General features: G+C 38.2%; 1 protein-coding gene across 3 annotated transcripts in view; it reads right to left on the reverse strand.

Moving 5' to 3' along the window:
• The window catches only part of plekhg5a (pleckstrin homology domain containing, family G (with RhoGef domain) member 5a), a 36,321-nt gene that overhangs the window by 20,577 nt on the left and 1,634 nt on the right, over nt 1-14,110 (reverse strand). Inside the window, exons 1-4 of one of the 3 annotated variants that reach the window (XM_057362155.1) lie at nt 11,959-12,264; nt 9,358-9,437; nt 777-918; nt 174-273 (exon numbers count right to left, since the gene is read on the reverse strand). In XM_057362155.1, coding sequence (XP_057218138.1) covers nt 174-273; nt 777-918; nt 9,358-9,437; nt 11,959-12,079 — 443 coding nt within the window. In that variant the 5' untranslated portion in view covers nt 12,080-12,264. Of the gene's footprint in view, nt 1-173; nt 274-776; nt 919-3,798; nt 4,095-9,357; nt 9,438-11,958; nt 12,265-14,110 lie in introns of those variants that run through there. The other 2 variants (XM_057362156.1, XM_057362157.1) reach the window with 2 other exon arrangements.

The following is a 14,110-nucleotide window of genomic DNA, read 5'->3' on the forward strand; positions in this document are numbered from 1 at the left end:
CATCAAGACACAGCTTGTTCAGATTTACACTCCCCGTTTCATTTTTCCATTTCCTAAAGCGTTTTGATCGTCAAATCCCAGATGTTCTCCAGCGAATGACGCCACTGGAAAGTACGAGCCCGATTGTGCCCATAATGGATGGAAGAATGGAGGAAGAACAGTGAAAAACTGACCCTAGGTCAGAGCACCCCTCCTCTCCGTCCTCCATGTCTGAGGGGGGGCCGGTGCGAGGCGGACAGGAACGAGTGGACACGTTCCGGGCCAGTATGGAACCTGTGGGGACAGGAAGTGATGTAACACTAACATCCTGTCAGAAGCTGGTAATAATAATTAAACACCACACACTGGGAGTTAAGAGTCATCCAGGCCCTGAGGGCATATATTTTCATTCATATTCATGTATTTGTGATTCTTCTTTCTTATTTGACTTCATGATGATCTCTAATTAAGACCCCTGTAAAAGGTATTTTCTTTTGTGTTTTATATACATTTTGTGTATATAAAACTGTAATAAAGGTTTTTTAAAGGTCCCCAATAAAGCTACTGTACTCAGATCACAACATGATTTAGGAAAGCTAAAGGTCCAATTTTAAAACACTTCTAAACATTTTGACACTTCTGAACATTTTCAAATAAAACAATTCCACGGGACAGAAAAGTAAAAAAGCATCGCTTCTGCATTTGCATTACAGTTGTTGAAAAAATGATTTGTTTGACAAAAGACAAAGCATGACTAAATAATAATCATCATCATCTCATTACAAAAATGGCTTTACCTTGTGGCTGCAGGTCAAATCGCGGGTGCCTGTCAAAAAGCATGCCGTCCTGGGCGACGGGGTGGCAGCTCGAGTCACATGACTCACAGAGGTGGAGTGGACTGCCGTCTCTAAGGTCTTGACACGAAGGATGATGACAAACCTGAAGCAGAAATCATAAAGAAATATAGAAAAATTGCAAACACCACGCTTGGCAAAATCTAACGGCTGGATGAATTAAACCCAACTGTGTGCATCAATAGGAATGACAAACTCTGCGGCAACAGCGACAGGAAACAAAAGCAGTTTGGAAAGATAGAAGAAAGAGGGATTAAGACCTCCTACTGGTGCACTTCCTTCTATTGTTCTCTTGATGTGCTTTATAACTGATGTAGCTAAAACTCAAACACAGCAGCATGCTAAACTCCCCGTATGAAAGATGATGTTTGGCCACCTCTCAAAAAGTTGTACGTTTATTTAAGACTTTTTTACAGTGGGGTTCATATTATATGTGTGTTTCAAAACCTAATTTAAACCATAAAACAAACGATGTTAGGTTCAGAAAAAAATGAAACAAAAAAGCATTGACACAACGTTGTGAATACCAATATTTAATGAGGCACTATTTCTAGTTCACTAATCAAATGCAAATGTGATGTTGACTATTTTTAGCCTTTGTGCGAGTTTTCTTGCTTAATTCAAGCGCACAAAACGCTCATTGGAACATTCTTAAGTCATGATGGATCAGCAGGTTTAGCACAAACTTGCCAGCCCCACCATTCAGATGCAATGAGTAACAAAGGTTCAAATAAAATTTAATGGCAGACAAACATAAGAATCAGCACACAGAGGCTTGAATTAGAGCTCCGTCTCAATCCGGCACGCGATCACATGAAATCCACTCAAATATCACAACCCGACCTTTCTCAGAGTGCCAAAACAAATGCGCCTCTTGGACGCTACACAGCGACGGACTGACCAAAAACTTTCTGGGAGAAAACCTCAATAAGTTAGTAAGCCGGACATGGCATGTGCCAGCAAACCCCAACAAACACATGAAGACAAAACTGGCAGAGTTTAGATGTTATATAATCACAAAAACAACATATTGAGAAATGATCATGATGACTGAAAATGTGAAGATAAGCAATCATGACAGATTATGTAAGTTTCCTTATAAAGCTTCCAGGTTTTTAAAAAGAGCAAAGCCCGATTACTGCTCAATAGGTAAAATTTCAAGCTATATACTTAAGGACTACTGCCAAGCCAAACTGTTACCTTATCCTAAATGGAACATTTTATTCCAAGTTTCTCTTAGTCTTGTTACTTGAAATGCATTTGTAATGAGTTACAGTAAAAAAATTTAAGCCAGGGGAAGCACCCTGATGGCTAAAACAATACCTTTTCTGTCTATTTTTAGGACTTTAGCATCCAATTTGCTATATCAGAGGTTCTCAAACATTTTCATTGTAAGGCCCCCTTTGTGTATGGGTGCATCATTTTGTGACCCCCAAATAAAGAATTATGACCTGATCCCTAGAATTTTAATTAAACCAAAAACATTTTCTATTATATAATGCTGGAACGTCAATTCTTTTGGTTGGGTTGATTTTTCTGATGTTTGATTGCACGAAATGTATGATACATTTCTATATTTCTTAAAATGCCACAAAACTGTGGCCCCCTGGATCCATCTGGGCCCTCACAGGGGGCCACGGCCCCCAGTTTGAGAACCACTGTGCAATATTATTTAAAAGTAATATTTACAGCAAAGTATACAGTTGAACAAATGTCAAGAAAACTAAAATGAAATGGGCAATCTTTGCTTATGGCCAAGCAAACCTTTCTCTGCCACACATGCATATCTGTATTAAATGTTATGTTTTTTTTTGTGCAAATGCAGTAAGCTTAAATGTGACCCTGTCTGTGAAATCCATTCAAAACTGGGTTCGTGTCATACTTTCAGACAATTGCACCTCTGCATCTATGGACAAACTGTAAAATTCACTAAATATCTGTATGTTAATATCTACATTATTACCTGTGCATATCACTTTTGCCTAAAAGGTAATAAATACATTTATACTTGTGCATACCAAAATGAGTCTTCTAATGTTTTGAAGTTGTTTATTGTGTATTTTACAAGAAACCACAGCAGCCAGTTTTAACCATAAAAAACAGCATAGGGTATATAACTTTAATATAATAATTTTATTCACCATGCAAATGTATATTTAATGCGATTTACAGTGTATGCTGTATGACTTACAGTTCTTATTTATTTACAGATCTTACAGATGTATAAAATATATACATTTTACAATGCAATTTTTTACAGTGCAGAGACCTACAATTGTAATAAATGAAATGTACTTAATTAAATTGAATTAAATTTGTTATTAAATTAACATATGTTCCAAAATATGCAATAAAAACAAATTCAAATCACTACATTCATATATTTTCTCTGTGTTTTGTCTGTGTGTCTAAGGTAATAAACCACACAATTCAGCAGTATAAGAAGACCCTGTGGCCCCACATGACCTTCATAGAAAATGTAGAGGCACATTATTAAAAGCAGCTTGTGATCGCCTTGTGCCACAACTTACAAAGGGTCTTGAGATGACTGGAAAAAGTCAACGATTGTTATCAGGACCTGAGCAGATGTCATACAATCTCACACCAGTGCACGCCCATATTTAAAGGTCATCGCAGAACGTTTACGTAGGAAAAAGTTATTTAAGTGACCCACAATGCAACGTCTACAACAGTGCACTGTAAAGCAAACTTTGACTGGACACAAAAAGCTATCGAAGGAAAGCACACAGACTTTACAGTTGCCTTTTTTTTGTAGAGTTTAACACAACCTGAGCAAAAGAGAGAGAGCGCACAAACCCATCAGCCTGACTAGGCATTATTTCTCCGAGACCTTTCGCACATCTGTGGAGAAATCCGCACCACATCACGGCTCTGAGACTTTCATAACAACCATAAAAGCGTTTCAGCCGCAACTCTGCAATAATAACGCATTCATGACACACACCTGATGCCGGTATCACACGCATGTGTGTGCGAGTCTCCGAGCGTGCGCCTGTCTCTCTCCCCCCGCAGTGTGGGTTTCTCGGCAGTCCATGCAAGAGTGGCAGAGAACAGTGGAGAGTCTCGAGACAACTCGATCCTTTGAGCGTCCAATGCCCCCACTTTCTTGCTCTCCCCTCTTTCACTTCCCCTGCTTCCTTCCTCTCTCACAGCCTGTTAGAAAACTCTCTGTATGCGTGTATCTGGTGTAGGTGATTCAGATAGAGAGAGCAGCTGTGTGTAGTACTGTGTACAGACTAAAAGAGGTCTAAAAGAGAGCCTAAGTGAGAGTTTCCCAGCCACACCCGCATTTTGCCGTGCCCAACCTACCGTACAAAAAAAACAAACACACAAAGATCTCCCTCTATTACAATCTCTCATTGCTTTCTCGTGCTCCCTGTGCTCACTTTTAATTGTTTCATTCATCACGGATAACAACTCAGGAACAGGACCTTCAGTCCTAAGAGAAATGAATGCTTGTGCAGTATTAGTGATAGGCCAGGGTGTTTTTTCAGACAATATTCGGACATTAAGTTCATTTCAAAGCTGTATGACTTTCTTTCTTCTGCAGAACACAAAGGAAGATATTTTGAAGAATGTCGGTAACCAAACCACATGCCCCCCATTGACTTCCATTGTACGAACAAAAAAACACTGAGACATTTCTCAAAATATCTTCTATTGTGTTTCACAGAAAGAAAGAGTCAAATACAGATTTTGAACCACAATTTTACCAAATTTTGATATTTGGGTGAACTGTCCTTTTACGTGTACCAGTAATATAAAACACAAACAACATGCGTGATATGAATTATATTAAAAGACCAGGGCCTCATGTTAAAAAAAAAGAAAATTCTGTCATCATTTACTTCAATTCAAGATATTTTAACCGAACAGCACCGGCACCCATTTACTTCTATTGTATGGACACAAAACCAATGCAAGTGAATATGCGCTGGTTAACAACATTCTTCGAAATATCTTCTTTTGTGTTCTGCTGAAGAAGGAAGTCATATACTGTAGGTTTGAAATGACAAGAGGGTGAGTAAATGATGAAAGAATTTTCATTTTTGTGTGAACTATTACTTTAAATCTGTTGGGTGTGTCGTAACTACAGACAGTGCTGTTGTGTGACTCATTTTTACGTTTACTTAATTCTACAGTAATTCTCTCCTACCATCGTCTAATACAGACAGTTCCCAGAATGCATCACCACAGGGGACAGGGCCATGCTGAGTAAGGATATCCTACATAAAAACAAAGCCTTTGAAGCCTGAGGCTGCACTTATCTTTATCAAATCCAGAGTATTACTGTATCAGAACCTTCTTTCTTTCACTCTCTCCATCCTTCCTCTGTGTCCTTGCCTGTCTTTTATGAAACAGGATGATGTAGAACCTAATAATATCATATCTTTCTTAATATATATTTCAAAATGATATTACCATGTGCAAACAGTCAACTCAAAGGTCACTTAAACGAAAAACAAACCTATAAAAAAGCAAAAAAAGCAAAGGATGTGACCCGTCAGGTAAGGGCATGCCCCAGGGAGGGCAATGTCTGAGAAAATGAGGAGACAGGAGTGTCATCGTGAAGGACGTTTCCAACAGTCAGGCGTCACTCTTGTATCTACTTCCTGTTTTTACACAATGTTAAATCCACAACAACTTTCTGAGGCTGTCTCGCGATCTTATTGCATGAGAACACGTGTGAGCTCACCGTTTGCCCTATAGTAAGACGAAAAGCAATTCAACATTTGATAAATGTCCTGGATTAAAGCTGAAAAAGTCCCAGTTTTAAATACAGAGACAACTGCAAGTACGTCATTTATTTCACTAAACAGTGTAAACACTGTGATTCTGTGGCACAATTGTTACATTTGTTTGGCCCGAAAAAGCAGAATTGTCTTAACCAATAGTGCGAGTTTGAGACAGAACTGTTTGTTTGGACATGACTGTCTGATGAAATCCGTTTAATCTTTCTGCATATCTGTTTAGTGATGCTATAGCGGCGCAAAAATTACACACTTCAGATTTGGAATAAGCACAAATATAATATTGCCATCTGCTAATAGTCACATTGACAATATTTTTGCAAACCACCATAGAAACCAATATTTATTAAAGAAAACAAAAAATTGCATTACAGTTCTGTTGGAGATAAGTGTAATCATAAATAGTATCATATTCTGTACTATTCAAAAGGAAATGGATGACAACCTCTAGACATTTGTTGTTACTTTTAGCCTGTTGTTACACGTGTGCATGCTTCAGGCAAAGGAGGGTTTGGATACCTGATGCAGAGCAGAAATTAATTGTAATATTACACCCCAGGGGTCATGCATTGTGAACTATTTGTTCATCTGCAGAGTCTTAATTCCTGCCTGGTGACATCACAGGTATCCTTTAAAGGAGTGAATGAGAGCAGAGAGCTGTATTTGGCAGAACGGGTCGCTATTTGGCAAGAGGGAGCAAAAAGAGAGAATTAGAGATCTTCGAGTTGACTTTGTTACATCAGGAAAAGAAAAGAGTGATGTGGGCTGGTCTCTTCACATTGCAGCGTTTAATCCGAAATATGTGTTATGTACGTTATCAGTATAAATGCCATCATGACTAAAAGCGGCAGCTGCTTGTCACTGGAGAAAACGCCAGCTTTTATTGATATCACAGTACTTGTTCACTTAATCATAACTTGCACAGAATGTCACCAGTGTTTGTCAGCCACAAAAGCATTGCTGGAAGAAAAAAGGAAAAATAAACAAATATAAGGGAAGAAAAAATAAGGAAATGATGAAAATGACCTCCAAGACTTGTCAAACGTTCTCATTCCAGCAGCAATATTTAGATATTTATGTTTAATTTTAATTGCTTAAATTTAAGTGTTAGAAAACACGTTGAATCCTAGGCTACCTTTACAAAAAAATAGAACTCTCCCAGAAAATAGAAATCTAAGGTCTCTGACGATTGTTGCCCCATCTGGTGGCAAGCTGAGGTAATGACGCCTAACACTATAAAGCATTTCATGGGGATAATTTACCATATGAATTATTTTACAAATATTTTTTCAATTATTTTGGCCTTGAAATATTTCAGACAGCACACTGAGTGTCATGTGTGTCTCCTGAGATTAGATCAGATTGTCCTCACACTATACTGTACAGGAGAGGACGGTGACAAGAGACAGAGCACAGAGATGCTGTGCTTTACATTATAAACCTATGCTGAAATAATCCTCTCAATCATATTAACATCTGACAGTACGCAAACCTGATTTTTGCATTTTCTACCCAGTGCAACAAACTGAAAAAGCATTTCTATGATCAACTATGATGCCTGAATGAATCTTCTTTTCTAAACAAACTCAAGCCTTTGAAACCAAGGTATTGACAAAGGTCTGACACTGTGACACTTTGGTGTTTTCATGAAGAAAGCGTCCGGCGCTATTACTGCCAAACTATAATACTTCCCTACTATAGGACTCCAGCTTAGTGAGTAATGTCTTTGTAAGCAGTGTATTAATCTTTTAAACAAAAATGATTGTCAACTATTAATGTCTGTGTTTATTATAGTACAGTCAGTGTTTAGTCTGCAAATGTGGGAGTGATATACATGGTCTATTTCACAATTTTTTGTAACACATTTACACGTGCACAGGAACATAAGCATGCACATGCATGCACATACACGAACCACACATAAATTGTGAATTTATATATATACACACACACACATATACATAGACCAACGCACTTACTCAGTGTTAAAATATTACAGTTGCTGTCAGGTAGAATTACTCTGTACTTAATATAGTTTTTTTTGTATAAATAAATTAACATACCAATTTACAAATGTAAACACTGAAAGCAAACCTGTAAGCTTGCAGGATGAACGTAAATAATGTACAGTCACCCAAGCATTATCTCAAACTTTTATACTCTGAAAGTGTTTATTTTGTGATAATGACCATCTGACTGTAAATTATCCCACTCAGTATATGACTAGTTCCCGAAAACTGGATATGAAATATTTTTTTTGTGTTCAAATTATTTTTTATGTCAAAAAGTGATGTGAAACCATTGCACAGAATTTTGCCTGCCATAACATCCAAACATACAGTTAGCAGTCATTACACGAAAGTGTGACCACAGAATGCAGTAACTGACCAATCAAAATCAAGTATTCCAAAAAGCAGTATACAAAATGTTGAACACAAACTATCCTCATGATATCAGTGTGTTTGGTCACCCCCCGACCCCTTGCCGGGCAAAGGAAGAAGAAATCTAACCAAAACACAGCCCTAAAGTGCAGGAACCACAAAGACCTCAAAACATAAACACACAAAAGTATACTTTAAAATATTTCCCTCGCTTTTTCAGAAGAAACATTTTCAAATAAATATAATTCCCACAGCTCTTCTTTCCATATTTTATGGGTAGCGATATACATAAGTGCGTGACTGTCTGACATGAAAGCACCGGGTACATTAAGTTAAGTCTGGATTCGATCACAAAGGAACAGAAACAGAAGTGTTTATCCAGAGATCTTTTTAAAAGCTCAGAGGACACTGGTAAAGTTGTGCTCACTAGAAACGTAGGATGCTAAAAGACAATCAACCATCAGAGTGATGTCATATAATGAATCACATATGGCAGATAAATACAAACTTTATCTGGATCATTTATTATTATTAAGAGTATATCTCTATCCAGTGCCTGAAGTGGGATGTGATACACCGTACTGGCACTTGTGTGAGGCTAAATCGACAACCTCAAATTTTTACATTTAAAATATTTATGAAAATTTGATGCCACATAAACCATCAACTTTTTTAGCACTTTCTGTACCTGATTTGTAACATGGTATTTTTTTATATATTAATGTGGTGGCATTCTAATGAAGGATGGAAACGGAGTACCCGTTAAAATAAGTGAAACTGGAAAGTGTTGCTCATGAATAGGCATCATGCTTGCCAGTGAGTGAGGGAAAAATGGCCTGGTGATGAAAAAAATGAGGGATACTGGCAGGAATACACTGGCTTTTAAGTCAAACCACTTTGGCAATGGACCCATGACAATAAAAAAAGAATCAAAAAAGCATCACACTAAGCAGTACGTATTATATTTTTACAGACAGACGGAGAAAAAGGGATGTGTGGGTAAGAAATACAGTTCATAGGCTCATACTGTACAGTTCTTTGGAGCTTTTTTTTGTTTCCATAACTTTGTCCCTAGATTCCCGAGAGAAAGCTGTCGGAATGGTGACTATGACACCACATCCGTCCTTTCGTTCCAGCAAATTCAACAGCTCAAAGACAAACAAAATGTTGTTTTGCCTGTCCATTCCCCAAGCACACACATTGACAAATGATTATTGTGTTGGAATATTCCATGTGATGAATGCAACAGGCATACTTGACATTTTTACATATAACAGTGAAACACCAAGATGAGATTATTTACTAAGAGTACCAGTTTGTGTCACCCCTGAAGGGTTTCCCCACACCATGTGACACATTTTAACGGCTCACCTTGGAAGCGAGCCGGCGTTCCGGGCAATTGGGATGTTGACACAAGATCCCAGTTTTCTCCTCCTGCGCAGGCTTCTCACCTGAAATGAAACACAAACAGAGGTTAGAGGTCAACCATATGCTGGAAGTATCAAATAATCAGAAGTACTTGAAGGAAATGAATGAATGACTGAATGAATGAAGACATTTTTACAAGGGGCACTATACAGTATGAAGGGACTCTTGCAAATACAATGAGCCTGTGGGGGATTTGTCCTTGGGCATGGGCCAAAAGACATAACAGGAATACAGGGAGGACAAGAAATGAGGCAGCTGTGGGAGAACGAAAGTGAGACAGAGACTCAATCAAAATCCAAGAAACAAAATGAACAGGAGAAAGGAACGGTGAGTGAGAAAACAGATGACTGAGACAAACATAATAAACATCTACGGTTAACATCTACAAATCAAGCCCATCAACCTTTCAAATTATATTAGCCTTGGCATCTCTTTCTTCAGTCACAGTATCAACACGAGAGAAAGCAGAAAACAACCAGAGGTGAGCCGGGACTATTTCAACACTTTAAATTTAAATAAATAAATCACAATTCAACTGATGCATTATTTAGAATATTGGCTGTGACTTCATTCTTACACATCTACATATCCATTGCAATGTCAATATTTCGTTTTAGCGTCACAATTTTTCAAAATATGTTTTAAACATGAATAAATAGGCTAAGCACAACCAAAGTTATCCCTGTTCTCCACTACCTACCAGGGTACCAGATGACAGATGAGGAAACTGTTGTTCACTGTACTCGTATTAAATGCTATGAAAGGGAAAGACTTAAATGAAATTCATAGGAAAAGAAAAGGCAGAGTATAACAGACAGAGAGGGAAAAAGTTGGCGGAAATCTGAGATTTCCAGACATTACAAGTTTGCTGGAAGGTTGGCTGATTTTCCTTTCAGTAAGGACAGTGAAATTCCTCTTACCTGCCCTAGGTTTTATAAGAAAAGTGCATGTGAATAACTTTCCTTAGATTCTCTTTTTTTAGCAACGCTGTCATACTAAAACTGGGAAAACTGAATCCATTGCTGTTTACAAACATTTAACGAACGAAGTTAAAACTATTACGAATATTACGAATTACGCTCACAAAAAGTGACTTAATAGTATACCATTGTACAATGAATGATATTTGATGGCAATACTATCAATTTGCTATATAGCGTGTACTTTATTGAAACAATTTTCAACTGTGCATACATTTGGCTTTCTGAACCTGTCTGGAAACACGTTTCCAAACTAACTACTTAAAAAAAATCTTGGTCCATATAAAATGGAGCTGAAAGAAAAAAATGATGATGACCATATCGATGTTTCATATTGTTTGCATAGTATTTTGTGATATACTTTGGAGTACTGTGACGTCATGATGACGTCCAAAAAACAAAAGGTGGTAACATCCTACTTTTCTTTACTCTTTTGTTAACAAAACAGCACAGCCCAAAACAGACTGTAGATATTGTTCTCAACACTGCAGACATCCCATCTTCATACTCGCCTCCATCTCATAATAAAAACTATTCCATTTCTCCTTCTTTAGTCAGAGAGGCACAGGGCACCACCAAAGAAATCCTCTATGTAGGAATGTGCAGAATGCCAGGGTCTGTTTTTCATGCCCCTCTGTTTATCCCGTCGTTTACAGAAGTTCCTGAGAAGCCGAATATTTAGCACATCCACTGATTCATTGGCTAGCGTGGACATATTTGATATAATACTCGTTTCCTATGACTGCACTGAAAGAACACCGAGCTAATACCGTGGATGCCGATACATGATTTGCAAGGTCTGAGAATGTCAAAACATTACCAGCTGCATGTCTGGTAACAGATAGTTCTTTGATATGGCTAAACCTCTAGGTTTGACCGAGATTATCTTGGTACGCAGAGGGTACTTTTGTGTGTAAATAGAAATATGTGAAAATGGTTAAGAGAATCAAAGTGTAAAAGAAAAGCGTTTCGTAAATATGTTATCTTCAAAGAAACGAAAACGTGACAACATGTTAGCCTTGTAACAGCCACCGTAGTGCTTTGAAAGGGAGAGGGGAGTGAGCCGTTGGTTGCAATTCGCAACCTCTAGATGTCACTAAATTTCATACACTGGACCTTAAAAGGGACAGTTCACCCAAAAATAAAAATTCACAGATCAAAGGATAATACGGACAAGCCAAAACTCACTCTCTCTGTGCCTCTCCACTTTGGTGTCACAGTGTTCTCTGAAACCAATTACTGCTAACCAAACATGTGGTTCTCCACACAAAGCCAAAAAATCAGCCCTTTTGTTCCACCAGATTCAAAGGGTAAGGTCTAAACTCTATCCCTTTGCAACACCGCGATCTGATATTGTATCAATCATTGATTCAATCAAAATTTGATTTGCTGCAAAAGAAACATGAAAATATGGCATAATTATCCCCGCATTTAATTTTGAATTCTATACAACTTCAGTAACTTCACCAACAACTTTTAAAGCATGTCCGCTTGGGGGAGAGACTTTGATAAAGCACACAGTAGTACATCACACTATTAACCAGTGTCAGTTAAAATCTCTTACCACAGGACTTCTGGGTAATGTCCATGAGGGAGGTCCAGGTGTACTTCTCCACCCCCAGCTCACTCTGTGCACATGGCAAAGTTTCCAGTTCATAAGATCCATGTCGTCGCCAATAGAACATCGTGACTTACAATCCGTAGGCAACCGTTAATTTTAACGATGTGTTTACATTTCACTTCACAACACAAAACAGCGAGATGAGGTTCTTCCCAACCTGAATCAAACCATTAAAACCATTACTTCTCTTCACGTTTTCAATACTTTAGCATGTATCAAAACTTGAGTGAGTTCTCTCGTGGAGAACAGTTCCTAGAATACTGGTTTCACTAAAGTTTCCAGACAGAGAGCTTTGGACTTTCTGAGCCAGTATGCGAAGGGGAGAAAGGAGGGGGCTTGACCCACACAGCACGACAGACAAGCAATGCATTCATGCACATGTGAAGTGCATGCTGGGATGAGAGGGAGACTTGGACCTGTTACTTTTCAGAATGGCAAGAGACACAAAGCTCCCTTTTCAGATGTCCACCTACCTCCATCCCACAAACTCTGTACATATCAATGCTACTGTATCATATAGAGCAATAAACACTAAACAGACACTAAAGCCCCATTCAGAGATGGACAGACAACGGTAACAGAAGTCGGAGAAACGTTAATTTCCTGCCTTTATGCAGAAAGTGAGAAAGAGTTCAGATAAAGATTAAGAGAAGAGCAAGAGTTCGCAAGTGGCCTCCGGCCCCCAACAATTTCTAATTTTGCTCTGACAAATTAGAGAGTAGAATGGGAGAGTCTTAGCTGTTGCGATCCAACCTTTTCCAGCCATATGGTAGTGATTTGGACCAGTGTGACGTGCAGGGGTTAGTTTTAATGAGCAGCCTTCCAGTGGCAGTCAAGCCAATATGCTGAATTCTCAGATTCTGTCAGCTTCATCTTTTGCTGGGACATGTACAAGAACAAAGCTCTTTTGATCTCCTTCACCTAAACATTTCTCTCTGTAAGACTGTGTACAAACACATCTTCTGTATTTACGAATTGCTTCATCTGTGATAAACTGTGTGTTCATAGATCAAAGTGAAAATAAATGAGGGATTGTGTCACTTGCCCGACTCGTCGTATAGCGTACTTTATGTGTTATTGTGTTCATTCATAACACTGAATATCTATATAAGTTCATAATAAAATAATATATATGTTATTTTGAAATTAATTAAATAATGAGTTTAATGAAAAAAAATAAACACACCTAGTGAGAGAGTAATGACAGTTCGGGCATTTCAAGTGGCATTTCAAGAGAGCTGAAATAGCTGTTTACATCACGCAGCTTGTCTGCGTATATGGTGTAACAAACCGCGGTATGCAAGCGGTTTCACAGTTTTGTCTGGATTGCTTCGATCAACATGGGGCATGGAGCGAGTGGGAAACGTGAAATGAAAAACCTGGAGTGGTTAAAATTGTTGTCACTCTATACTCTGTTCTAATCTGTGCATTGGTGCTTTGGTTTCTTTTGCAACTATTTTCAATGGTAGAATTTTTTTTACAGTGTATTAAAAGGATAGTTCACCCAAAATTCAAATTCTGTCATCATTTACTCACCCTCTCGACATTTCAAACATGTATGACTTTTCTTGTTTCTGCAGAACACAAAAGAAGATATTTTGAAGAACTATCACTAACTATTTGTCTTTCCTTGTCTCAAAGTTATATGTAATATAACCCTCGCAACCTCTGAACTGATCAATTCATACCAAAAGCCAAATGTTGTTTATAACTTCACATCTGGCTGATGATCATGCTATCTTCAACTCATGATACACAGCATGAAAAGCATATGTTACCACCAGCACATTGGCCACACATGAAAGAACACTGCGGTTTGACAGCAAGTAAAGTCAATTGTAAGAACTAAACTAATCCTCTGATCTGTGATTCTCCTGACATTTTGTTTATCTTTGTTTAAAACACTAGCATTAGGATAGTCATGCACACAGTGAACAGGCCAGTCGATCTGAAACCAGTAATGGGCTTTGGTTTGGAGGCTAGATGACAAATTAGTCAGCCAAGTGACAGTTCTCAAGCAGTTCAGATAGTTCCTCGCACCAGGTCCTGTTTAGAATCAAGTAAACAGGTCTGTAGTACTCTTATTATAAATTCA

The sequence above is a fragment of the Triplophysa rosa genome, linkage group LG20, assembly GCF_024868665.1.
Source record: "Triplophysa rosa linkage group LG20, Trosa_1v2, whole genome shotgun sequence".
Classification (NCBI taxonomy): domain Eukaryota; kingdom Metazoa; phylum Chordata; class Actinopteri; order Cypriniformes; family Nemacheilidae; genus Triplophysa; species Triplophysa rosa.